The sequence below is a fragment of the Marmota marmota genome, unplaced genomic scaffold (genome assembly GCF_001458135.2).
Source record: "Marmota marmota marmota unplaced genomic scaffold, marMar, whole genome shotgun sequence".
NCBI classification, from domain to species: Eukaryota; Metazoa; Chordata; class Mammalia; order Rodentia; family Sciuridae; genus Marmota; species Marmota marmota.
Window position 1 is genome coordinate 3,500,782 of NW_026000272.1, and position 15,758 is coordinate 3,516,539.

Genomic DNA, 15,758 nt, shown 5'->3' on the forward strand with positions numbered 1-15,758 from the left:
GATTTAATATTTAATACACTGCATAGTTAACAGAAAATTGTCACTTCTATTCCTGTGATTACTAAGAAAGTATTCAGCATATTTCCCCATGTTCTCTAAAGTACTATAAAATCTTTCTGAGGTAAGATATTAATTTTTAAGTGGTGAACCAAAAAGGCCATTTGTAGGAAATAAATCCTTCATTGAAGCATAGGAAAATAATCATGATTTTTTTGCCAATAATTTTACACAAGAAGTACTCTGGAAACATTAATCAAATACCATGACATTCAAAGCCTATAATATCATGACAGCCTGACAATAAAAGAGATAAAAGGACAAACTTACCTACTTTGCAAAGATTTGAGTGTCAAGGAGAGGAAACTTGGGTAATGGTATCACCATCTACTGCTTGCCTAAGCTAGAAATCCCAGAATCAATCTAGATTCTTCTGTTTACTGCCTCTCAGTAGCCTATCTTATTAATCATTGAATCCCATGAAATCACCTTAACAATCTTTCTCAAAATGGTCCTAGTTCACATTTCTAGCATTTCTAGCCCAGAATATTTCAACTGCTTGCTCAATGATCTTTTTGCCTCAAATATTACCAGCTCTTTCATGCTTCCTACTCTTTTCTCCTCTCTCCCCTGCCAATATCTGCCTAACATGGCCTTTCTAAAACATCAACTACCATGCTCATACCTTATGCCTTTTGATGGTTTAAAAGATTCCCCTTCATCAGTAGCTGATACAAGAGCCCCTGATCTTCCCAACCAGTCTCCCCTCTTGATGCCCTAAACACAGTTCATTCTTTCATATCTTGATTTCCAAGAGATATCAGGCCCACTTTCAATCTGATGAGCATTTACATTGCAGGAAATGCCAATATAACATCTTCAAGAAAATTTCCAATCATACTTCAAGAATTAGCACACAAGTTATTTGAGAAAGCTTTTCTACACATCTCAGATACTCTTAGACATTCTCTACTCTCATGGAATACTGAACACTCTTCTATTATATTTTCACTATGATTTTTTTGTTTTTATTTTTGTATCCATAAGCTCTGAATCAAACCACTCAAAATGAAGCAACGCTGAGATGCCATCATCTGTTTTCCAGCTTCTAGCATATTATGTGGCACACAATGGACACTCAGTAAAATTCCATTGGATGAATGAATAAATAAAATGAATGGACAAAAGAAGATATGGAGTTTTATAGATACTGTCTTCTAATTAATGTTTCCAGCAATGGATACGATTCATGGTGACAACTTAAAATGTTAACAATAGTTTTTTTTTTTTTTTCAATTTGTCCTTGGGCCAATTGCTGTCTTCTAGTATTCAACAACACCACTTGATAAATTGTGTATTCAGACTGATGTCTATAGATGGGTCCTTTTTAAACTTATCAATCTCTACTGGAAAGGGAAGTGAGATATTCCAAACTTACAAGGATATGAAGACTATATTTCTTCAAATAAACAGAGTATAGCTACAGAAAAGGATTTTGGAGACCTCAGCTCACAGGAGAGAACACATAGGAAGACCCAATTCAGGATGAGTATCCTAGTTAGCATTTTCATCAGGTATCCAGGGAAAGCATCTCTGAATCTTCCAGAGGAAAGTGGCTTTCCCAGTAAGTTTGCATCTAGGTCTGGATGAATATAGGCAATCCTGACTGGCATATGAAGGCCAAAGAACCAGTAGTAATCATTCAAAACATTTACTATGTGAATAGTGATACCTGAAACTTTATAACATGGCAGCTGCTTCTCCCAATATTAATATTTTTAACAGAATTGCAACATATTTACAATATTACACTATGACATATGCTTTAAGCAGTGAGCTGTCATGATAACCTTATATAAGAAGAAACATGGTATTTGAAACTCCAACAACACTGAAGTATTCATTGTTGTCAATTTAATCTTGTTATGATACAACCTCCTTTATCTATCAACCCATGTGTTTCTCAAAGCTTAGGTCAACTTCATCTCATATTTAAAGCGTTTACTAAATAGATGATTTCTCCTACAATTATTTCATTTGATGCCATATCAGAATATAGGTACTGCCTTGGATCCTGAGCAAAAACCTTAGAATGTACCAAGAAAGTCAACATTCTCTAACTTTCTCCATTTAAAGTTTAACCGGCTTTCTTGAGCCCTTGAAAGAGAAACATGGACATGTGACACATGCAGGTATGTACACATATATGCAAAAACACATACACACCAGCTATGAGAATCCTTTAGGTTTTGCCACACACCACCAATATTTTAACCCCATCTAACCATTGTCACCTAATTTAATCCAAAGTCTCATAGTCTGTAAGAGTATTTGCTCTTCCTAGAATGTTAGAAAATCCTACCTCACCATGCCCAAGTCAATTACATACTATGATCCTTTTGATGTATAAGGGATTCCAGAATCCCAATTGGGTTTGGCCTTAGCCCTTCTATTCTCTTGAAAAAAATATAGGACTTTCTTCTTTTGAGTAGTTATCTCTCAGGTCACCTTCTTGCATCCTGTGATTGTGAGCACAAGCCTAGGCAAGGAAATGTTTTCCTGTACTCAAATTCTAACAATACAAAAGGCAAAATGACCTTCATCCCCTGAGTCACTAAGGAAAAAGACCTACTGACTAGGGAGAGTGATTTGTGGTATTGAAGAGTATTTCTAATACTGGGTGTAAAGCATTTGCATCCACCTGCCTGTGGGCTGAGGGAATCCTCTACTCTACTGGTCAATTCTCTTTCTACTCTAGACACTTCTCCTGACTTCAGGATTCTGGTGTCCACAGTTGAAAGGCTGGCCTTCCTCCCCATCTCTGCTCAAAGTCATCTTCCTGTTGGTGACAGGCACAACAAATGAAATATTTTTTGCTGTCTAAAATGTGGTCCAGTTCTAATTCAGGGGTCCACAGCAAAGTTAATTTTTGCCAGAAAAATCCAGCCTGCTGCCTGTTTTCCTAAGGCTTTCAAGTTAAGAATGTTTCTTATACTCAAAGATGGTTTGAAGAGATCAAAAGAAGATTTCAAGATACAAGGAAATATGTGATATTCAAGTTTCAGCACTCATATATGAAGTTGTTTTCTTTGTTTTTTTGGTTCTTGTGGTACTGGGGATTGAACCCAGGGGCACTTTATCACTGACCTACGTCCCCACCCCCTGTTATATTTTTATATTTAAACAGGGTCTTACTAAGTTGCTCTTACTTCAGCCTCTGAAGTTGCTGGGATTACAGGTGTGAGCCATTTTGCCCAGCTACATATATGAAATTTTATTGGAATGCAGCCGTATTCATTTACTTATTGGCTATGGCAGTTTTCAAGCTATAATGATAAGTATTTGTGACAGAGAGATAGAGGCCATATAGCCCGTAAAGTGCAAAACAGTTACTTTTCAGAAAATGTTTGCCCACATGGCTTTAGTTCATAATCATATCAATCACACCGATATTTTCTTGATTAATTAATTGGAAAATAATTTTATACTAATTACTGCACTAAAATATTTTTAAAAATCATTTTCACACAACTGTATTTAAACAGTTTGTCCATGATAATTGTCTTTCACATAGGCACAGTCAAGTGAAGAACCCAAAGACATTTTGGTTCAGAACTACTGCAGACTAAAACTGGGTTGGTTCTGAGATGAGGTGGCTCATCTCCATCCTGAAGACTGGCTTCACCTACTTATAGTGGACAATACCTAGAATGCCTTCATTATTAATATAGACATTTCTGAAGATTGAACTCTCTTGGAGTACGTTCAGTAGGGTCGCCCTAATATTCATGGTCACTCAGCCCAGAATGGGACCTTATTTGTAAATGTGGGCTTTGCCAATATAGTTAGTAAAGGATTAAGGCAAAACCTTCTGTGATATAAGGTAGGATCTAAAGTCTATGAGCTGATGTCCTTAGAAGAAGAGGGCACAGACATCTGGCATAGACATCCAGAGAAGGTAGCCAGGTGAATGCTTAGGCAGAGATTGGAGTGATATCACTACAAGCCAAGGAAAGCCTGGGCTAAGAGAAGCTATTTAAAGACTAAGAAATAAGCCAAACCCCCCAAAAAACAAAGGCTGAATGTTTTCTCTGATAAATGGATGCTGATCCATTGTGGGGTTGGTAGGGAAGAATGAAGGAACTTTGGATTGTGTAGAGGAGAGTGAGGGGATAGGAGGGGCTGTGGGGATGGAAATACAGTGAAATGAGATGGACATTATTACCGTATATACATGTATTATTACACTACTGGAGTGACTCTGCACCATGTACATCCAGAGGAATAATAAGTTGTGCTCCATTTGTGTACAACATGTCAAGATACATTCTACTGTCATGTATAACTAATTAGAACAAATTAAAAAAATAAAATTAAATTAAAAAGAACTTACTGGACAAAAATAAAATTTAAAACAAAATAAAGAGTAAGAAATATTCTTCTCTAACATTTTTGGAAAGAGCTTGGCCCTGACAACGTTTTGGACTCCTAGCCTCCAAAACCAGGATAATAAATTTCTATTGTTCTGAAACCTCCAAGATTGTGATCCTTTGTTATTGCAGCTACAGGTAACTAATACATCTTTTGCTTTGTCTTATAAACTTTCCAGACATTTCACAGCTACTTAGTTCATTTATTCTCATAGTAATTTTCTGAAATAGGCAGTCTGGATTTCTTTTGCTGAGGTACAGTGAGACTCACGTACTTAGCACATACGAAAAAACAATTCAAGCATCTTGATTGCACCTCGCTAACACTTTTTCTGTCTCATGATTCTAAACAGGTTTTGAAATTAATCTATTCTGGGGGCTCAAACACTTGAGAGAAGTCTTATTCCTCTCAATAGTTTGTATGCCTACTTTTTACTGACCTTTCATTTACATCTAAGGCACATCATGAGGGTGACTGTGTTTCAGCCACAGAAATCCTGATTTTTTAGCTATGCTGTCTGACTATTCTGCTAAAGTCATCTCACCAAAAAGACAAAAACTCAAAAGCCTTATGAATCAAGAAAAGGGCCTCTAACAAGTTGTGTCATATGTTATTCATTTAGTAATATTGCAAAAACACTACTTCTCACCATATTTGTAAATGAAAAACACATGACTGTAACCTGTAATACCACAAGAAAAATTGCTCTTTTGGTGTCTTCAGCCCCAAACTTTTGAAATATGAACCCAGCAAGGGAATTTTAACTTAAGCTGGATTCTGCTCATTATGTACTTACCCCTTATGTGAGAGCAGAGAAGCTACTTTTAGAAAATTAACCTATTCATATACAGTTGAATTTGATACACCAAATGCCATCATGCAAATGGTAGTGGAAACTTGGGCTTTAGTCCCAGTATGGCCAATGGCTGTCCATCTGACCTAAGGTTCTACTTTTGTCAAAGGGTGTAATTACAATCTAAGATCCAGTCAAGACTGGATCAAAATAAGATAACATATGTGAAGGCATTTGTAAATAATATAGTATAATTGTACTAAGTTTTTGTTATCATCACCTATATTATAAGCTCAATTTGGTAATCAAAGTATAGTACATTTTAAAGGATGTTTAATTAAATATTATTTGCTTTCATGCTAATTACAAAATACTAAACAGACTTACAATAATCCATAAAGAGTTTTATAACTCATCTCTAGAGCCCCTTGCATTTAGTATTTGCATTGAATCAATATGGTTATCTACCTGTCAATTTTTCTTTTTCTTTAATGTGGAATGAGAGCAGTCCTATTACTATGACTGGCTCAGAAAGTACTGAACTAATCAATATATGCAGTGGTAACAGAATGATTTGGAACACACAGAACAAAAGTTTATCACTTTACTGCATACTGAATCTGTCAAAATATTTTTCTAGGAGTAATGTAAAAGTACAAATTATTTCCCTTATTTTAGTGGGTGGTGACAAAAGGATTAGAAGGGTAGTTGATATATCTTCAGATTGCTGTTTTCTAATGAAATGCTTCATATATTTATTATAAATGTTGGAATATAAAAATGCTCCAGGCTGAATTGCCAGCCATTCTCTAAAAGTAGCCAATTCTGTTTTCCCATATTTACCTTGTCTTAAAAATTTCTATACTCTTCTAAAAGGTGGTAACAAGAGATGTACAGACAGGGCTCAGAGCCCTCCATGCTGTTCCAATGTGGATCCTCTTGAAAGGGGGATGGGTGGAGGAGAGAATGGCTGAAGTTATTTTACAATCAAGTTAGTTTGGGAAGGAGAAGCACATATTCATAGATTTAGAGATGGGATAAATCTCACTGATTAACTAGTTTAAGTTCATATAATAAGACACCTAGAAAAATAAAATAACTCAAGTTCCTAAACCAAGTCAAGGCCAGAAGTGGAGCCCACCTGTCAATATACCTCACTCAAATATGTGCGATATTCTACATGTTTCTTCTCATAAAGATTTGCTTTTAGCCATTTCATGAATAATCACAAAGATATTAATAGTGATGCCTTAAGTTATATCATTATTAATAATGATGACTTAAATTTGTATAACATAATACTTGTAGTTTTATTATAGAATAAGAACAAAATAATCTTTTGACTTCAACATAAAATATTAAAAGTGACAAAGGATTTAAGAGCAAAGACAGACACAGAAAAACCAAATGCTCTCTGCTATATTTTAAAAATGGAATGCTGAAATCATGGACAATGTTCTTAAGATAATGGCTAGAATCACTTATAAACAACTTTGGAAAGTTAAAGAATATATGTGAGAAAGAATGATACTTGAAGAGATGAGAAGGAGCAAACAAAAAAATACTCAACTGCATGTTCTTTAATTTGCCAATGTTGGAGCTCTATCACTGAGTTTCAATAATACTAATGAGCGAATGGAAAGGAAAGGGAATGAATGAGAGACAGGTATTCCTGGAGAAGGAAAGCAGGGTATACAGCAGCCATTTCAGCATTATTTTAGAAAGAGCCTTTAGAAAGCTCATAGAGGAAGAACTGAGGTATTCAGAAGACAAAAGGATATGCACTTCCTTCTAAGGCAGTAGAGAACAAACCAGGAGAGTTCAGAATGCAGTGCTTGAACTGGTGAAGGAAACTGACTTATGTCAACTCCTAGGTCACCCATGAATCCAGGAAACTGGAGTGTCAAGTTTAATACCACACTCTGGCTTCCACATTGCCTGTGAATTCAATCCCGAGCTCACTTAGATTCTAAAAACCCTCAACACAGAAAAACTGGCCTCTCTTCTAAATATGTGTTTTATTATCTCACTTCATTTATTTATACCCACTCTCTCCATTCATAACTAATGCACACACATAATGAACTGCCCTCCAGATTCATAATTTCACCTAGTATTCAAGGCCAAATTCAAAGATACAATCCATTCATTCTTTTTCTACCTCAGATTATTCTTTTCATTTGTTCTTTTCATATATACATCACAATAGGGTGTATTTTGACATATTATACATACATGGAGTATATCTTATTCTAATTACGATACCATTCTTGTGGGTGTACATAATGTGGAGTTTCATTCTAGTGTATTTATATATGAACATAGGAAAGTTATGTCCAATTTATTCTATTGCCTTTCCTATTCCCATACCCCTTCCTTCCCTTCATTCCCCTTTGTCTCCTCAGGATACCTTTCCTATCCAATCTTAATTGAATCCTCCATTATCATCTCCAACCATCAAACACAAAACTCAATGTTTCCTTGGAATAATAATACTATCCTTTTCAGATGCCCTGCTGGGGCCACTTCTTTTGGCTTAAGGAGATACTCAAGTTAGTGGGAGAATGCAAAGTTGTGGTAAGGAAAATGAATTTGAATACCAATTACACTGGAGTTGGAAGATTAGTAAAAAAGCATAAGCTAAAAGCAACCATCAGGGTATAAAATGACATAGGGAGTGTATGAAGCATTCTGGATTCTGCACATCTATGGATAGATGTTATAGTCAAGCATCTGTGCAGTTATAGTCACTCTGAAAGTGAAAGGACATTCAAAGGTGTCTCCCTTCATTCTTGATGGGATTGACATTAGACCAGCTATAGCCTGAGGTGGAATACTATTTTATTTCCATAAAATAGACCAAAAATCTTGTTATATACATCAAATGAAAATTGCCTTTAGTTCTTTGAAGGAGTTGCCTCTACCACTTTTGTATTGCTGCACAGACACTCCCAAAACACTAATGATAAGATTGTAGCATTTTCTGCAGTTCTCACACAAGGAGCCTCAGCTTACTATGTACTTCACAATAAATAAAACTAATTGTATTCTCATTATCTACTGCATAGGGTATAAAATAAAACAGGCATAGTCACAAATGAGAATGATAATTTTTCAGCTGGTTGGCAAAGTGACCCACTAAAATATGCTAAAATAATACCATATGAGTTCCATTACATTTTTGTAAGTGGTTCCTAGTTTTGAGGCAATTAGAGCCTCAGATGGCCTAGATCACAGCCAAGAATAGCATGTAAAGCAAATAAACCTTTAGGATGATGACATTCCACGCATTAATATTGTACTTTCTTTTTTTTAAAATTTAGATGCTGATGGACCTTTATTTTTATTCATTTATTGGTATGTGGTGCTGAGAATCGAACCCAGTGCCTCTCACATGCTAGGCAAGTGCTCTACCACTGAGCTACAGTGCCAGCCCAATATTGTACTTTCAAAGGCTTATTGGCATAGGATTGAGACGCTTAATGTGAGGCATTGAATTCTTCATTTGCATTCAATTATTTATTTATCAAACTGCAGTAATAACAAATTACACCAAAATGCACAGGTATCTACACTGGCAGATTTTTATCCTAAGGTAAAAATAAACAAAAACATCTGTAATGAAATCATGTATAATGCTACATTTATTAATAAATTCATTTCCTAATAAAATACCATGTGCAAGCAACCCTCAGTTTCCACTTGATACAAATATGCCTTTTACTGTTTTCCAATGCAGTTCCCAGAAATTCTTCTAAACACAAATAGAGAACACATTACCTTTTTGTTTGTTTGGTTGTCTGGAATGTGCATAAATTCTATAATATAAAAATTTTAAACAAATTATTGTTTAAATAACATTCCTCAGTTGAAAAGTTGACTCTTTGCAATAAAGTTGGTTAGGCTTCTAATAAACTTCTAATATCTTCATTGCTGATATAGGAATTTTAAGAAGTATAAAAATGTTTCAAAGTTAATTATTTTTCTTATGAAATAAAACAAATCCTCATTGTATATAAGTCTATACACAAATATTAACATAAATAAATGTGGACACAGAAAGACAAACATGTACCAAATTTCAATAATAGTGTTTAATCTCTCAATTCACAAATATAATCTCATCTGCTGATATGAATATCTTAGAATGCTATGTTTTCTGGTCATACAACTCTCCCTGTTCCCTCCTACCCCAAATGCACTCCTCTAATACAACATGTCAACCTCCTCTCAGTTGAAGAGGAGGAAATACTGTGATTGCGCTCTAGAAAAGCCTTTTTGGTAATAACTCCAAGTAATGCTACCACTCATCAAAGATGGCTACTCTGACTAGGGACCCGGAACCCAGGGCCTGGAATTCCTGGCGCCAGGAACTGGGGCTGGATTCTAATGCTAAGTGCTTTTGAAAGTGCATCAAGATTTAATAGGGTGAATTTTCAGACTTGGTCAGAATTTTAGCCACATAAATTCCATTAAGTTCAAAGCTCCATAATGCTCCAACCTGTCTATATTTATGCCCACATTTTAATCTACACCCTTCTAAGCTCTCTGTTGGGCTTTCTAACCTCTCATTTTCTTTTCTCATATTTTGGTTTTCACATTGCTCCTGAATTCTGTATATCACCCTGATGTTAGAGCCCTAAGCTTCTCTCTACCTCTCCTTAAAATCCTTCATTGAGATCCATATTTTAAAATAAAATCTCTCTTCACTGATTTCCTATCATGATTTTCTTACACCTGACCCATTTTTCATACAAAGCTCCACCAAAGTCTATTTGTATCATCCCTAACAGTTGCATGCACATAGGCTGCTCCTTGGATAATCATCTCCAGGGTTGATGACAGCTCATCTTCTGTTTGAAAATGTACCTCTCATTGGTGTGCTGGAGCACTGAGTGAAAACATGAAGGCATTTCTGAATCTGGGTCAGCCATTTTGTGAATGTATAACAGAGGATTACAACCGAAGGGATCTGACTGGGTCTGCAACCTGTCAGTTCACTAATGAGGTATGGAAACAGGCTAGCAGACTGCCTTATGGAGCACTGCTATTTCTAGACCAGTCCTGAGTGATAGCACTACTGTGTAAGGAGTGAATAACAAGAGATACCAGGGCAAGGGAAGGGACAAGAATGACACCCCAATCTCCCATTATAGTGTTCTTGTTTTTTTCAGTACAGTATATTATTAGAGTTTTATTTTTTCCATTATAGTCTTCTTTTTTTCAAAAAAAAGATCTTTTTTGATTTTTAAGTATTAACACCCAATATTAAATCATACCATAGAAATTAGTATTGGGATTTCTTAATGACTACACAGGAGTAGAACAGAGTAAGACGCATCCAGATAGAATAGAATTAGAGAAACACAGCTGAGGATGAATTGTCTAGCTTGTTTACCTTTTTCATGTTATCTGATTAACATTATGGCTTTGAAAATATAATCAAGTAACCATTTTTGAAATTCATTCATTCAACAAACATTTATTGAATATCTACTATGTAGCAAATATTTGCTAAGCACTTGAGATACAATGAAGAATGAGCTATTCCTTGCTCTCAAGGAGCTTACAGTCTAGTGGAGGTGACAGACACATAAACAAGTAAATACAATACAATGAAATAAGTGCCAGTCAGGACGTATATAACAAGCTAATAGCATCGCTCAGAGGAAGCTGGGAGAAAAGGCAATCTTTCACAGAGAAAGTAATGACTGAGCAGACCTTAAGGAAAAACAGGACTCTACCAGGAAGACAAAGTAAGAGTGGCAAAAGGCATTATAACTTAAAGGACAGCAGGCAAAAAAGCAAGGAAGAGTGATAAAGCATGACATGATAGGGAAACATGGGTGGCTCCATAGGCTGGGATTTCATCTTTGTATGACAAAGTGGTGAAATATGGGGCTACAGGGAATATGAAGTCAGAGTAAAGAGCCCTGTATGAGGGACTAGGAAAGTTTGACTATTTCCTAGAAGTGATAAGAAGGCATTGAGGAGTTAAAAGGGGGGACTGGCATGGTCTGATCCGCCTGCTAGATCACCTATATGAATAATGGTTAGAAAGAAAAGTGATACTAGAGGGAGGGAGACTGGTGAGGAGGGGCTAGCATAGCAGGCCAGGTGAAAGATTTGCCTCCAGGTAGTTTGAAGGGAGTGAGGGTGGAGAAGAGGTGACAGACTGGAGACATACTGAGGAGGAAGCTTAATAAGACTTGAGAAATGATGATACAAAAAGAAAATTGGCCTCAGAAATAAAACAATATTAAAAACATTCATCCAGACAATACAACCAACAGTAACGGGCCTCCCTTCCTTTCTTTCTGCTCCCATGGTCCACTGAAATCATCACATCTACTGAGGATGAATAAAGTCAGAAGAGCTATAGGGCTCATGGGGTCTGACTTTTCTAATTTAGACAACCTAACTTGGAATCTGTAACAATTCATAGATTGCCTGTCACTCCTACTGAGTAAGAATTGGAATCTGCTTTCTTCTCTGTCTCCATTCAAGTCTTTATTCACCAGCAACAGGAATCCAATCTATAGGCAGTGACTTCTTCCAATCAAGCACTGAGATGCAGTACATAGCCACTTATACAGTGATGTTTGGAAGGAAACCCAATATATATCCCCCAAACACACACACACACACACACACACACACACACACAGTGAGTCATGAGTCATTTCTGTGGGAGAGGTCATGGTCCCTCTGGATTTCTCTTTAACAAGACAATGATTCCTGAGACAGGTAGGATACTTAGTTATTCTAAACTCAATAGGATTTGGTTGACCACAGTACCTTTTGCTTTGACAGAAGGGGAGAAGGTAATGCAGAAGGGAAGACTGAGGAATACAGAAGAAACATTAAGATCTTGCCAAGGAATAGCCCTATAAACATTCATGAGACTAAGATTCTGAAAGAATACCTTCAACTTCTGGTTCCAGAAAATCACACTTTACATTCTTCTATCTTAAGGAAATTCTGTGCTTTAGGTTTAGGATATACTATTGGCTAGTGAAGACCTATGGTGACTCAATCTTTTTCATGAAACTTATACTACTTATGACCAACAAAAATCTCAAATGTCATCAATGTATACGTGATACTGCTGCAAATACATTTCCCCAAACTGTTTTATAATGCCTATTTTTCATTTGCTCAGACTGAACTTGTCTTTTGTTATTCCAAATAAAGGCGATTTAACTATATTTGTGAGTGTTAATCAGATGTCACAAGTGAAAGAAGATCAAGAATCAAACTCTGACCTTGAAGACTATTATATACTGCTTAATAAGGTACATAAAAGCTGCTATAGAGGTTATAAAAGTGTACCCCAAAAAAGGAAACAAAACTTAAAAATTACTTACTTCACTTGTTTGAAGGATCGTGAACTTTGGCAGTTTAGTCTTTGAACTGGCTGTGCTGGGTTTTCCATCCAAGAGTGATCCAAATGACAGATTCCCAAAGCTGTTCTCAAATTCAATGGAAGGTTTCAGTGTTGGAGAGATGTCTGGTGCCTGATCCTGGCCATCCATGGGTCTTACATATGCAGTTGGCTTTTGCTGTCCCATATTTGTTTTGCAGTAAAGCCCTGGTGGGAAGTTTTGAACTGAAAGGCCACTGCTAGGGGCTAATAAAGAGGAGGCCACTAGGGGAGACCCAGGTGCTTGCACTGTAAATTCAGAATCTTCTGGAGAATTGGATTGAAAGATTTCTTTGAAAGCATCTTCTCCCCCAGACTTGGGGTTACTGTCTTCCTTTGCAGATGGGTTTGACTCTTCAACTGCACCAATTTGGGGCTGTTCTGCGGGGTAGACAAAGAAGTCTTCAAGTCTTGCTTGAGGCTGATCCTGTGTGGAAGTCTGCATCTTGTTTGGCTGACTACTGGCCTGGCTTGCTGGTACTGTGGTAGGATTATGACTGTCTCGTGGCCAGTCAGTCTTCGGTTTTCTGTTGCTGTGTATTAGAGTAGAATTCAATATCACGACGGAAGGTGGAGGCATTGGTGCCGTGAGGTGGGTATTATCCTGGTGAGATGGAATCATTCGGTTCTTTTGTTCTGGAAAAAAGCTTGGTTCATTTTTGTTGATGGGAGTCTGGGGCACAGAATTCTTTGGGATTCCCACTAGATGATTCTGATTAGAATGGTTAGTAAGCAAATCCTTCATTTCATCATAGTTTCCCAGCGTGTTCTGGACTCGGTTGGCAAGGGCATCACCTTTGTTTGTCTAAAATAACAAAAAGATGGGGGTGGGAGGAGAGACAATGAATAGGTTTATGTTTCCTAATGTTAATGCTTCAAACAGATGCCTTAAGCAGACTAGTAGATAGGATTCTTTAAAATTCATGTTGTCATCTAATTTCATACTTTTTATGTGCTATGTAAGAAAAGAAATCAATAATGCTATTGGAAGAGCCTCTTGGAATGAGCAAATATGATTAACAACTGGTATATTCCCTGGCCTATACTTAAACATGCTTGCTGGGAGAATGGTTTTCAATTACATCATTTATTCATTTTATCAGAAAAAAATTCTTCTATTTTAGGTCAGATGAGCGGAATTGTTTTATTTTACTTAACAATTAAAAACTTCCACTTACTGATCAGAGCAATTATAGTGGAATATTCCACTTATCTATGTTTTGAACCTATCAACATTTGTACTACACATTATACATGAGAAAGTCTTAGCCCAATGGGTAAGAACATCAGTTGAGTTTTGCTAGCCTGACTGTACCAAGTTTAAAAGAGGCATGAAATTAAACACCTTCTAATTGTGCTAACATATGACTAAACTGAATCTAATTCCTTTTAATCAAAGAACTGTATAAATTACTGGTGTCTGCCCACATATTCTGGGGCAACTGTGTTTACATATTGGTGATTCATACTCATTTACTTTGAAATGATGCAATTGTTCATCAACAGTGACTCAAGCTCTCCTGTGTCTTTTCAGTGATTTAGACAAATTATTCAAGAATTTAGATTGTTGCTTAAGTAAATCAACACAAAGTCATCTTTTCAAAGTGATTCCATGCGTAGGCGTTACAGAAGCAACCAAATCAATCTATGGACAATCAACAGACTAGCTACACCATCCCCTGTAGGATATACTAATCCCATAAAAACAGTTGTGTTATTTTTTAAAATAATTAAGCTCCTGCATGGGTGTTTATAATACAGAAAGCAAAGCTTTCATGACTAAAAAATGTAGGGTAGCTGTATATACTTGGAAATGACTTTGATGATAGCCCAGTTGTTCATCCTCAAAAATGACTTTTGTTATTCTCTTTATATGCCAAAGAGGTTATCAAAATAAGGTGTTGAATTCAGAAGGGTAAAGGACTTGTTTTTGCCTAGGATATATTTTCCTGGTCCAAGAAGTGACAACAAAAGTAGGCTACTATTATTCATGGAGCCATGAGGCAATTAGGCCACTAAATGAAGAAGGCACTACCCTATGTGGCCGTTAGGTCCCAGAAGCCATAGGCACCCTATCTATGAAACAGAGGGGTAACTACCTTCCCACTGTTACACTTTCTACTGAAGAGAGATGTTTAACATCTAAGGTATCCCCTATGCTTTCATACTGCCAGTCTCCTGGTGTATATTGGGAGTTTAACTAACTATCCAAGTCTGGTGATATCTCAGTGTAAATCTAGGTTTGATTGTGTGTTTATTGTTCTCTGTATGTGAAGATGGGAAAATATGCAGATGGATGGATGGTGAATTGCCAGAAATGAATGAAATCACCCAGAGAAAGAAAATGTAGAATGAGAAGATTGGGTTCAGGCAAGAACTCTGGGAAACATCAACCTTTAAGAGACAGGGGGAAGAAGAGGAGCCAACAAAGGATACCAAGAAGGAAAAATCACACTGAGAAACAAACTAGAAACCTTGGCCTCATTATTGGTACATTCTCCTTGTAACTCATACCATGTGTTAAACCATATAAGACATTTCCAAAGAAACGAGGGCAGTTAGAAAAATATGAATTTCAAAGATTAATTAAAAGTATGCTAAATATATGCTAAGGGAGTTTGTGGGGGATGGAAATCTTTAGAAATTTAATAAATACATTTCAGTTGGCTTATCCTCAAAAACATCTTATATTGCATCATATGCAACCTTCGTGCTGAAGTAGTGATTAAACAATTAACATTCTCTAAAATCCTCAACTGAATAATCACTCCATTTTCAGAAGCACATTTGAAAAGCATATTTAAAAGGTACAGATGAATAGAAATCACTTTTATTTCCTAAAACTCCCTAGGTTTGTTATTTTTAATGACAGAAATTACTTTGGAGCAAAAGCAAGAATAAACTCTTTGCATATAGCAGTACCCTTCAACAGAGTTTCACAATAAACCATTGGGCAACTGCCAAAACCGGTCTCTCTATTCAGTCCCTAAATATAAAACAAAGAAATTTCATTGTGCAGAAGGCCTAGCAAGAATTTGATATAAGCTTTAAAATTCTGCAGTGTTGCTGTGGCCCCTCCCACAGATTACCCCTGAGTCACTTGACTGAAAGGCT

At 36.4% G+C, this 15,758-nt stretch overlaps 1 protein-coding gene across 4 annotated transcripts in view; it reads right to left on the reverse strand.

Annotated features, from left to right (window-relative positions):
• Aff2 (ALF transcription elongation factor 2) overlaps positions 1 to 15,758 on the reverse strand; it is a 465,019-nt gene that overhangs the window by 289,748 nt on the left and 159,513 nt on the right. For all 4 annotated transcript variants that reach the window (XM_015498021.2, XM_015498023.2, XM_015498020.2 and 1 more), the window contains exon 3: positions 12,589 to 13,449. In XM_015498021.2, the coding sequence (XP_015353507.1) occupies positions 12,589 to 13,449 (861 nt within the window). The remainder of the gene's footprint in view (positions 1 to 12,588; positions 13,450 to 15,758) is intronic.